Raw genomic sequence first — 12,649 nt, forward strand, 5'->3', positions numbered from 1 at the left:
TTTTAAGAATTTTTGTGACATCGTGTGGGCCAAGAAGCACAATGCTGAACTAAATGGCAAGCCCGCATCCAACTTCACAGGTGATGATCACATCCACCTCAGGTGGGCTGCAGGCTCAGCCCAGGCTGCAGGATAGACTTGGGTCTGCCTCATGTGCATGGGAGAGCCCGGCCAACCCCTCAAGTAAAGTATGGTAGCAGGTGACCTAGGCCAGGCTCTGGCTTCATGGCTCTAGTAATGGGCAACTAGGGATGTGCAAAGCAGAGGAGGATCAGGTTTTATAGACACTTAAAAAGTAAAGTGGCCTGTCCACCCACTAGCCAACAATTCCAGAGCTTGATTGGCAGGACAGGAAAGGAGCCAGGAGATCTGATCTCCAGGAGCTCAAGCCCACCACAGACTGGAAGTGGTTGGAAAATGAAACCAAGGAGAACCGGGTGGTACCTGAGCCCCAGTCAGGGCTGGGCGTGCAACATTCAGGGCAGATCCCCACCCTAAGCCACTGTCTGTGCCCTGTCATGCCTTCTCCCCTCCACCACTGTCTTTCTGTGATCAAGACAGCCTCCCCCTGTCTTTCCCTCTTTCTTGACCAGGGTGGCATTGGCAGGAGCCAGCCAAGTCATGGTAACGCTGAGCAAGACGCAATCTCGGTGACGCAGATGGCCCTTCCGATGCCGTGGTGTGTCTAGGTCTCCATGACAACGCTGAAGGGCCTTCTGTTCAGACACTCAGAAGCCGCGTAGGAGATGATCTGGTGATCAGGGGCCAGGGTGCATGGGCCCAGGTGCCCTGGGTTGTGGTTTTAAAGGAAAACTCAGCTCCTGGAGGGTCAACTTCTCAGAGGCATTGAGCCAGGGTCTGAAGGCTAAGGGTCCTGGCCTCTTCTCAATTTCTAGTTCCCTGACCTCAGGGGATCACTTATCCTCAGCTCCCTCGTCCACAAATTGGGAACCATCTGTGTCCTGCCACCTCATAGGATCAAATAAGGTTTCTGTCCAGGGCTTTTTGCACTATGAAGTGTGTCTACAGACGTGGGTCACATTACCTGTGGTTGAGGAATGTGTGGCCTGAGGGGTCGTCCGGATCTTTTTGCACAGTGGGAAGGGGAGGGATAAAATCCCAATTAAGATGTGCACACCGTGTCGTTCAGAGCAGTGTGAACTGCAGTGAAAAAAGCGTCACTTTAAATCATGGCTGGGTTCAAACCCTGCCTACCATGCTTGCGCCACGTGATCTGGACAAATCATTTCCTTGTTAGTGAAGTGGGGCTAATGAACGGCCCGGCTTTATGGACTCGCTGTGATTTTGAAATGAGCTATGTTTGAACACCCGTCATTGAACCCAAAGCAGGGGCTGAACAGATGCTGCGGCGCTGCCTGCCTCCCTGCCTCGGAGCAGGGCCGCTGTTTGTCTAAACCACCTTCCTCTCCACTCTGTCCCCTAGGTCCGGGCTCTGTTGCCCTGCGAGAAGCCGCTGCGGCCCACCGAGATGTCCCGGCACCACAGCCGCTTTGAAAGAGATTACCGGGTGGGCTGGGACCGCCGCGAGTGGAGTGTCAACGGGACCCATGGGACCACCAGCATCTGCAGTGTCACCTCAGGGGCCGGTGGCGGCACAGCCAGCAGCCTCAGCGCCCGGCCGGGCCTCCTGCCGCTGCCCGTGGTGCCCTCCCGGCTGCCCACGCCAGCCACCGCCCCGGCTCCCTGCACCACCGGCAACAGCGAGGCCATCACCAGCCTCGTGGCCAGCTCTGCCTCGGCGGTCACCACCAAGGTAAGACCTGGTGTCCTCTCTGGACATGAGCCCGGCACAGGGGTCCCTGCCTCTCTGCAGGCCCAGGCCAGCCCTGCACTTTCCCCCAAGTCTGCATTCCCCAAAGTCGTGGCGTCCCCGGAGTGGCCTGTTGTGGCTCCTGAGATTCCATGCGCTTTATTTTCTATGAAGTCGCTGTCCATGACTGACTTGTAGGAAAACAGGCAGGTGCTGAGAGCGCCCATGGTCCTGCGCTCAGGCTATTTAATGAAAATAGCACTGGAACTCCAGGGTGGCGTTGCAGGTTCCCTAAATGGGAGAACCGGGCCCTGCAAGTCTCCATGGGGCCTCAGTGGCTGGGGTTTGCAAATAGGCCCAGAGCAGCAGGAAGAGTCACCCAGGGTCACAGCGTAACGTTGGTTTGCCATGGCCCTGAGCATCCTCACACCCAGGGTCTCCTCCGAGCCTCACAACTGGCCCGTGAGGTCAGGCTCCTGTCACGCCCGCCCTTCTGTGGAGGATCCTGAGGCACACCATGCTATGAGAGCTACTCCAAGGATCCAGGACTCGCCCCAGAAGTTGCCTCAGGGGTATTGGCTCCGGGTTCTGTTTTTTTCTGGAAGAGACAGCCCCAGCCTCGGGAATGGCCGCAGAAGCCAGTCTGGGTACTAAACGAAATGTGGACCCGAATGTTGCCAAGGCTCTTCCCCCTCTTGCTCTCTGCTCAGAGCCCCTTAGGCTGCCTGAGCCCCAGAGGGACAGCTGGTGGCCAACACAGGAAGCCCATTCATCCATCCCACCCCTTCAGCTGAGCAGGGGCTCCACAGGCCAACTTTGCCTCTGCCAGCCATTCAGAGCCACCTCGCAGGAACCCTCTCAGGGCGTGTGTGTGTGTGTGTGTGTGTGTGTCTGGTCTTTTCTTTTTCTGCTTTCACAAAAGTTGTGGGGGAAATTAAAGGCGGGAAACCCCGGGCCCAGCCATTGTGAGGTGGCTGTGGTGGTGGACGGATGCGCCCCAGGTGTGCTGCGCCTTTGTCTCTGTGATTTTCAAAACCCCTTTCAGCCCTGCTTCCCATTAATAACTAGAGTGCTGCTGGCTGCAGCGCCCGGCGGAGGCCAGAGACAATGGAGCCGTTGGAGGGCGGCTGGCGGTGCTGACATCTTGCTGCGGTGCCTTATTGATTTTATTTTCCTGTTATGAAAACACCACCCCACTGAGGCGGGGAGGGAGGAATGTCGGACAGGAGAGGAGATGAACGAGTATTTGGGTACTCTGCCCCCAGGCCAGCCAAACACCTCCCTCCCCTGGGCGCCAGGCCCCGGCCTGCTCCAGACTGGTGACCTCTGCCCAGCTGCCTGCCCAGCCACCACATCTGGCAGGCACTCTGCAAGGCCAGCTGTTGGCCATATGGAGAACGGCAGCCTCTGAAGCTACCAGCCCAAGGGCTCCGGGGGAGAGCGGCTGGACCCAGCAGCCTACTGAAAGGCTTCTGTCCCCTCCAGATGGGTGCCTCTTTGGGGACAATGTTAGAGTGTCCTGAGGCAGGGACTGGGGTCTGCCAGGCAAGGGTCAGTGCTGACCGCTCTCTGCAGGGCTGCCCTGCCCTGCCCACGTAGCTCCTGGTTGGCTCCAGAGCAGCTCAATATCCACCCTCCCTGAAAGACCAGGTCCCTGACACAGACAGAAAACAACAGCTTGGACAAAGACTGAGCCCCGTGACCAGGAGGGGCAGAGGGGGCAAAAGTTCAGGCCTGTGAGGATGGCCAGAGGTGACCACAGAGGAATCAATTCCATCTCCCTGGGTAATCATCTGCAGCCCAGTTTCATACCTGCAGCGGCTTGTTTGTGCCTGATTATGCCTGGATTCTTCAGGGCACTGGGGGGGGACTGCGTGCAGGGGCAGAGGAGGCCATTGGGCGGCTTCCCCCAGGGCACTGCCATATGATGTGCACTGTGAGGCCTCCCGCCATTCTGGCCTTGCTGCTGCCCACCCAGAGTCCTGTCCTCCTAGTCTATATGTCTAATGCTGTGCCAAGACCACCTTATATAACAAGCAGGCCCAAACCCCGGTTTGGGTCATTTCCCTGGTCAACCAGCCAGGCCTTCACTAAACAGCCAATGGCTGGCTCTTGCCCTCAGGGTGCTCCCTGGCGAACAGCATAAAAGCAATCTGTGGCCTGGATGGTGTGAACTGGATGACTGACAGTGCCTCTTCTATTGGAGTTATTGACAGAGGTGGCCAAGTGGGACGCATGAAGCCAAACTTTGAAGACAGACTTCCCGGATTTCCATTCTATTGTTTGTTTGCTGTGTAACCCCAGACAAGTTACCTAACCTCTCCAGGCCTCACTTCTGTAAAATGGGAACAGGTGGCAGTGCCTGATTGCCTGAGTTGTGAGGACTGTGTGAGTGGAGGTGCTCAGAACAGAACAGGACCTGGCAGGTGGTGAGTCTTCTCCAGGTACCAAGATCACCATTATCACCAGGTGTGGCCCATGGGACCAGACTATGAGGACAGTATTCACGACTAACCTCACCAAGAGGAAAAGGTCAGTCTTCAAATAAGAAGCAGGAGCCTGGCCCCACGCAGGTGGGGAGTAAACTTGTGTCTGAGTGGCTGGGACTCAAGGTGACTTGGAAGCAAGAAGGAGCTGAAGGGAAGAGGGCAGCTCAGGGGCCACAGCTGCAGCTGAGTCAGACACCTGGTAGCCAGGTGAGCCAGGGAGATTTTCAAGCTTTTTTCAGCCATGAGGCCCTTGTCTCAAGGCAAATCCCAGGAGGCGTGCAGGATGGAACCCCGCTCTAGCAGAGGGTAGGTGGGGAGGGAGCCACGTGGAAGCTGGGAGCAGAGCTGTGTCCCTCCTGCCCAGAGCATGTCAAGGCTACTTGAGAGACCAGCCTGGCTCCCCTGGTGAAGGCTCCCATGCCCTGTGGAGCCAGGACCACCCCAGGACTCAGGTCCCCAAGAAAGCTGATTTAGGGACAGGGATTAGTGCTGTTGGGCCTTGACATCCCCCTTCCTTTGCTTGGGCAAGGAATAGGATGAACTGCAAATGCCCTGGTGTTCAGGAGCATCCCCTGGCACCCTGCTCCATCAGCCTCCCCCGCCAGCCCTGGGCCTGGTTGCCTGCTCATTCCCGGCACTGGGGTGTGTGCTGCCAATCCAGCTCTCTGGAATGGAGAAGACTGGCTATGCTCCCAGTGGCTGGTTAGTAAGGTGAGGACAATTCTTTTTGGCACTGCTGCCCTCAGGCCTGAGTTGATTTTTCGGTTTTATCAATTCTCTGTGGCCTAAACATTTCTTGCATGTTTTGATGAAAGGCCAGTTGGAGAAGCACAGACTTCTGGGCCACTAAGACACCAGAAGGGTCAAAAGAGCTACCAGGACCTCCATGACACAAGTTCCCAGAGCCCAAGAAGAACAGAGGGAACCACACGTCCAGACCCCAATTTTGCAGATCAGAATAGTGAGGCCCAGAGAAAAATGCAAGTTACCTATTTACCAAGGCCCCCCAGTGAGTTAGAAGCAGAACCAGCCTGGGCCAGCTCTCTCCACCCCAGGCTGCCTGGCAGCATGCATTCACCATGGTAACCATGATCGCAGCATTATTATGGTGGCTTTGCCATCTCTCATCCACCTAGCTGAGAGCAAACTCAGAATTTCAGGCCAGAAAATGGATACACTTGCCTCTCATGGTATAGGAGGGAAAATTTAAACCAAAGATTGTGTCAACTCACACTTTACAGCTGGTGAGAGCTTCAAGTTCCTGACCCAGACAGAAGTGGGATTGAATCCTGGCTCGTTACATAAAAGCTGAGCCTCAGTTTCTTTGTCTATAAAATGGGAAGAATAACAGTATCCTCAGAAGGATGATTTAATAGGTATAGAAACAGTATCTGCCGCTTGGCAAGAACTCAGTCGACCAAAGTTAATTTTAAAAAGTTAAGCTAGAGATTGAGTCTATCCAAGGGTCTATGCATTTGGGAAAAACCAGCCCCCTGACCCAGTGATTTGTGCTGGCAGGCCAAAGAAAGGCTCCCTGAGAGGTCCCCATGACCTTCTAATGTGGCAGGAGGTAATGCTGAGGAGCTGGGACAGCTCCCAGTTCCTGGCTCCCCGCTGGCTCTCTGGGCTCCAAGCTTGAAGTCCCCAAGGGTGGGTGCTGCCGAGAGGCAGAAGCAAGACTCCGTGGCCAGGCCTGTTTGTGGATGGAAGGAGGCACCAGTGCCCCGCAGTTGCTGCTGCATGAAATTTAAATTATTCTCAGCAAACCCGCTTGACAGATGAAACAGAAAAGGGACGGCTTCATAAAATGCAATTTTGTTCCTGAAAGAATGGACTCTGCAGATTCCTCGCAGATGCCTGTGAAATGTATTGGGGGCCTTTCCTCTTCGTGGTCAGGAGCACTCAAGCTGAAACATTCCCATCGTCCCTCAGAGCTAAGCCCTTGGAAATAAATCTGGCTGGGAAGCAGAACAACAGAGCCCGCATCGGAGACCCGGAGAGCCCAGAGGGGCGGGGAAAGCTGCTGGCTCCATCCACAGAGCAACAACACCCAGGGGTTGACATTTATGAGCATTTGGGGCTACTTGTGGATACTTGTCCTCCAGAGACAGCGTTTCTCCCGTGCACCTCAGCTTCTCAGGGAAGGTGATCTGGAACCTCCAGGGATTCTTGTGACTCAGTGCACGGCCCAATGCATAGCGCCCCCTGCTGTCACATGATTCTGGGGTCCACGAATGGATAAAGGAGTTTTGCAAACCCCTGGTTCCTCTTGTATTCACAGTGAAAATCCAAGGCTGCTGACTGAGCTTGGTTGGGAGAATGATCCCAACCCTGTTCCGTGAATTTCCAGACTGAGAGCGATTTTATCCAGAAGGCCGAGATTTGCTCCATGAACAAGTATTTGTGATTTCCCTTGTGATAAATTATCCCTTGTGATAAAACATTGTGAGACAACTTGTACCTGTTAGCACTGAGCTAATGGCTTTTGCCTGTTCTTTAAGTAGCAGTTACACTTTGTATTGTATCTTCATTGACTTAAAACTCATCTGTCAGTCACAAAGTTATGTACGAAATTGAGAAATGTCACATTTACAAAGCACCCATTTCAGAGCCTACAGTTGGAGGATAGACCTAAGCAGTTGGAACTTCAATTTCTGATTAAGGAGGGGTGTCAAGGGGAGAAGACTATGTATTCTTCTACTTTCATAAGAGATAAACCATAATCTAGACAAAAGACAGCAAAGAATTTCAAAGCAAAGATGTCAGAAGGCATCCTGGACTGGAGCTGGCTGGGTATATAAGTAGCTTTGCTGCATAACAATCGCCCCAAAGCTTTGTGGCTATCTACATCACAACTCTCAGTGGGTTGGCTGGTCACTTCTGGTCTGGGCCGGCTCGGCTGGTCTCTGCTGGGTTCTCTCATTTGTCTGTGGTCATCTCTGTGCTGGCTAGTGGCCTAATGATTGGGGACAGTCTCACTCACACATCTGTGGTTGGCTGGCAGTCAGCTGTGGCGCCTGGGTTCTCAGTGTGGCCTGTCATTCTGCATCTGGCTAGCTCCAGTTCATTCGCGTGGCGGCTCAGGGTTCCAAGAGCAGCAAGAGAGCAAGGTCGATGCACAAATGCTTTTCTAACCTTGGCCTAAAGCTTGTTTGCTGAAATCCCATTGGCCAAGGCAAGTGGCAAAGCCAAGTCAGATTTAAGGAGACTTGGCCTCTGGATGGGAGAGGCTGTAACACCACGGTGAGAAGGGGAAGCAGCTAAGAACAGGAACGATGGTGGTCATTTTTCCAGTGTGCCCTCCAGTGTTTCCACCACACTTACTTAGACACAGTTATTCCCCTGCTGCTTTCAGCCAAGGCTCACACGCCCCAGGCAGAAAGGATAGGTTCCACCCACTACTCTGGCCAGCCAGCCAGGTACAGGGAATCAATCGGTACACACCACTGTGTTACACATGTCCCATCTGCACAGAGCAACGTGAGGGAGGTTTCCAAGAAGACACCTGGCAAGGGCTGTGGGGCTGGGGAGCAGGCTGGCCAGCTAGCTCTGGGAGACCTCAAAAGTGCATTTACTTTCCAGAACATACTGTTGGTCAGGACTTGTCCCTCAATCCTAAGGCTACACTTGACCCTATCATCGCCCCAGAGTTGGAGGAACTAGAACACCACTGTTTCCCATAAATACAAAAAGATATATGCCAACTTATAGATTCAGAATCAAAACTTATTCTTCCAAGGAGACCACCGTCTTGACCTCTGGCCAGTGAATTTCTCCCTGTGAGGACACACATGGGAATATGAAATCTGGTTACTGAAGAGCCTGAAATCAGGAAAGAGAGCCAGTGATGTGACACAAATGTTTAGTAGCCACAAATTCAGATGGTCTGCTGCCTCTTTCTCCCTAATAGGATAAATCCCATGCAGTTTCCAAAGAAGCCCTCAGAAGGGCCCCTTCTTCAATTAAACTAGGTTTTCCGCAAACAGCATCATTCAAGATCAACAGAAATCTACTTCTTATTCTGTTGTAATGGTTTTCTCTATTTCATTTAATTACTCATGTTGAAATTAAACAATTTTTTTTCATTGTAGAAGGACAGTGTTTTAGCTACATTATGGGTTAAAGAGGCTTTGGAGAACTAGTCTGGAAATCTCATCACCATTTATAACGTTGTTTTTTATACGGAAAGTAGACTCCAAAATCTAAACAGCCAAATTACAAATGAACTTGCAGAACCCAACCCATTTGTTAGGGGAACTATCTGTTGTGCTAAAAATAACTTGGGGAAATAAACACCAAAATAGAAAAACTTCATGCACCTCACTATTTGTTACCATCAATCCCATGGAGTTGGCTTCATGCCAGCAAGGGGAATGTCATTCAAACCCAGACTGACCCGTCCCTGTTCCACTCACTCCATCTCACTGGCCTGAGCCCTCTCTCCCAAGGCACATGCCACCAAGGGACACTGCAGAAGTCCTTGCCAAGAGGAGCTGATAGAGTGTAGCAGATTACCGATTGGTTTCACCACTCCATTCGCTGCCGTAAAAGAAAGGGTTTAGGAGAATTCCATGTGCTACTTGGGCTGTAGTCTCAACCAGTTGAGATGCATGTTGATGCATCTGTGTTGATGCATGCTGTGAATTTGCCTCTCTAGAACCCATCAGCCAGAAACCCCATTTTTCTCTGGTAAATAAAGAGCCCTGAGAACTCAGCAAAGCGTGGGGGCAGCACATCTGTACTCACTCAGAGACTGCTGCTGCGCACCTGTCTGTTGATGGGAGGAGAATTCCTGCTTTCCCAGGAGAAGGTGGCTGAATACCTCACACCCCTCTAGCACCGTGCAAAGGGCACTGGGGAAGGAGCAAGGTGCAGGTGCTGGCCAGTGACCGAACTGTTGGCTGCTGTCTGCCACAAGCCCTTAGGAATACCCTCCTGTTGGCCATCTAGACCTGCTCCTGATGCTCAAGTGTCTCAGGTTAAATTTGCTGTCCCCTACTCCTACCCTCTTTGTCCTCAGAGAGCCACCGGTAGGCTCCATTTCCCACTGACTGTGATGAGTGGGCCTGCACCTCCCACTCCAGAAGGGTCCTTCCTTGGTCAGGAGTGGACTTTCCAGCTCTCCCAGTCCATGGCCAGCCCTGGGCAGCTCCCCTGATGTCTCCATGGTCATCCCTGCAGTCCTAGAACAGCATCTGTCTTGAGATGACTCCAGAGAAGCTTCTCTGGCAGAACATGGGGACCCTCTAAGCACAGAGTCACCTTTTTTCCAGATTAAGCCAACTCAGGGCCAGACTGACATTGAACATGATCCAGATTCTTGACGTACTAGTTAAAGAATCCCTGCTGTGAGTCAGAAGCAGCCCTCCGCTGGCAGTTGGTACAGGGTAGGCCTGGGGAGGTGAGTTGAGCTCTCAGTGGGGGAGCAGAGCTAGAGAATGGGCCAGACCTATGAAGCCACCTTCATGCCTATGGCAGGTGTTGCTGGCTATCTGCCCAGGTCCATTCTCTCCCTCTTCCTTCCTCTTGGAACTCCTTTTCTGTTCAAGTATCTACCAGCTCCCGGGCCTCTGTTTCTGTCCCCCATCCCTGTGTGGACCTGAGCCATGAGTTCACTGGGGAGCTTCACCCCCGTTCGCACCCTGGTCAAGCCACAATTCCCCAAACATGTGAGGACCTCTCAGGCCCCGGGGCCTTTGTACTCACTACTCCCTTTTCCTAAAATTTGCATTCCCTTTCTCATCTATCCAGGAAAAAAAAATCCTATTCATCCAACACTTGACAGCCCAAACATTACCTGATCTTTGGTGGGAAAAATTTTTCTTTGCTATTATTTCTCTTATTCCAATAACACTTCCATTTATGTCTCTACTATGAAAACTATGTTAAACAATTATTCGTTTGTCTCCTTACTAGGCAGTGAATTCCATATGAATAAGCACCAAGTGATGCCCAGCTTACAGAGGTTCTCCATACCTGTTTGAGGACAGAATGAATGATTTCGTTCAGATGAATATTTCGTTATTCACTTAGCTGCTTCTGTTGGGTTAGGGAAGATGGATGCTTTTGACATCATCTTTACCTGCCTGCGACTGAGGGAACAGGTGGAGAGCTGCCAAGTGAGGCATTGCTGGGGCTGCCCGGGGTGAGGATGACGGAGACAGAGCCCACAGGGTGAGCCTGAGTGGAGCCCCGTTGGGCTCACTGTTGGGACCTGGGTCTAGATAACAACACGTGAGGTTGGCAGGACAGATTTTTATATCACCAAAGCCTTTGATATATTTAGGCCCTAGACCCCTTCCCATAGCATTTGGGGTCTTGGTATCACAAACTTATCCTTCAAAGATCTGGATTTTCTCCAGATTTTTCTCCAACTTGCCTATGAGCATCTCTGCAGCTTTTTGCTTGCGTTGATTTTATTTAAGGTGCACATGCAGTCATCACAAAGCACCTTGTCAACACTCCCTTCTTGAACCCCTGGTGCCATTATTTTTACTCCCCTTGTTTGAAAGATGAGATGCAGTACCTTACCCAGAACCACCCAGCAGGGTTGGCTGCACCCCTGGGCAGTCTTGTTCCAGCACCCAGGGGTATATAGCTCTGTGAAGACCTAGTCCAGAACAGTCCTGGGGAAAACCTATTGAATGAGCAATGAACAAACTTTCAATAGCCACCCCCCCCCATGCTGGTGACATCACCTAAGGGCACAGTTACAGCCTTCCCCACACCCATCAGCAGTGTGAAACAACCGCACACGTGAGAACCAAAAGGTGTGTGGTACACAATCGCAGCACAACTTTTCATTTCTCTGGTTGTGATGTAGCGTCGCGCCCTATGTGCCGTCACACATATACCTAGGGTGATAATGTCCATCTCATTCCACCATGTCTCCTGTGCATCCTGTACAGGAGATTATAATTATTTATTAATTAATAAATAATTATTTTTTTTAAAAAAAAAGATGTGATAGGACATGGTCCCGCCCCCACCTCCTAGATACCGGCTACAGGTCTCCTGGCCGATAACTTTTTTCCTTAAAAGACAACCTTTGTGGAGCGGCACAGACACTGCTCAGGTGCAGGATGCCTGGGAGCGCTGAGCTGGGGCCTCAACCCCTCTTCTTCTTGAGGGCCTCTTCTTTTGCTCCAAGACATAGTGCAGGGCTGACCACTGAGCTTTAGCAGCTGCTTTCACCTGCTTTGACCTGGTTCCGTCCCAAGGGCAGCCTAAGTGACCCAAACTTACCACAGGTATTGCCAGGGTGGCTTGGACCCACCCATCTCCAGGGAGCAGCTCCCTCTTGTTTGTCTCTGAGCCATTCTCAGTGGGTTGACGCCTGCGCTGGGAAGTGGGGGTGTCAGGTCAGAGCTCCTCCCGTTTCCTGCCATCTCCCCTGTGAGCTCTGCACTGCTTGGGGGCAGCTGGAAGAAGGAGCACTGTGGTTCTGGCTTTTATGTCCACACACCCCCTTCCTAGGGGCGTGTCTTCCTGGGTTTCCTGTGAGGTGGAGGCCTTATTTGAAGAGGTTACTTAGGGTGGCAAACTGGAGATTGAGGTTCAGGGCCCATTTGCACACCACACCTGCTGAGCCACCTGAAGGGTGAACACATAAGTCCTCTCAGACTCATGTCCTTGACCTATCAGCTGGACGTGAGAATGCCCGCCTGTCCTGGGTCTTGTGAAGCATGAAGCAGGAGCACTCTGTAGCCATAACTGCCCTGACCCATGGAGGCGGACTGGAGACTCAAGACTACCAGAGGCTTGGGCAGCCATGGGAACTTATTGCTTAATGGGTAGAGTTTCTGTTTGGCGTGATGAACCAGCCTTGGAAATAGAAGTGATGGTCACACGACACGTTGAATGTAATGCATGCCACCGACTTGTATGCTTAAAAATGGTGAAAATGGCAGACTTATAGGCTCTGTATATTTTACCATGGTGAAAAAATTAGAAATCAAACATAAATTTAAAAATAAATGCTCTGCTATGGAAAGAAAGAGAAGGAATATCTGTGTAAATTCAAGGAGAGTTGACACATCAAGAAAATTCCTGTTAAAAGAAAAGGCAGTGCCAGTCACAGGAGCAAGAACGGAGGCCAGCCAAATAATGGCACTTCACACGGACCAACATGTGCTTGATGGGAATGTGGGGGAAAATGACGAATGGCCCTGTCCCAGGAAGGCACTCTGGGTACCTGTGGGATTAGTGTCGCTGAGGGAGGAAGCCCCAACAGAATTCCTTAGGTAGCAGACAGCGGAGAAAGGCTCTGCCATTTGTCCCTCCCCTTGTGACAGCAGCTCCACAAGGCACTAGGCCACCTAGGCCTATGGTCCTGCCAAACACAGTGAGAAGCTCAGCCCTGAGCAGGAGGGTTCTGGTGAATGCTGAG

At 52.1% G+C, this 12,649-nt stretch overlaps 1 protein-coding gene across 1 annotated transcript in view; it reads left to right on the forward strand.

The window, feature by feature from the left end:
* Positions 1 to 12,649, forward strand: part of Klhl29 (kelch like family member 29) — a 282,372-nt gene that overhangs the window by 152,153 nt on the left and 117,570 nt on the right. Inside the window, exon 3 of the mRNA XM_046441335.2 lies at positions 1,445 to 1,774. Coding sequence (XP_046297291.1) covers positions 1,490 to 1,774 — 285 coding nt within the window. The 5' untranslated portion in view covers positions 1,445 to 1,489. The remainder of the gene's footprint in view (positions 1 to 1,444; positions 1,775 to 12,649) is intronic.

Source organism: Marmota monax, unplaced genomic scaffold (genome assembly GCF_021218885.2).
Source record: "Marmota monax isolate L192 unplaced genomic scaffold, Marmota_monax_Labrador192_F-V1.1 WCK01_AAM20220418_F8-fsc00010, whole genome shotgun sequence".
Taxonomy (NCBI): domain Eukaryota; kingdom Metazoa; phylum Chordata; class Mammalia; order Rodentia; family Sciuridae; genus Marmota; species Marmota monax.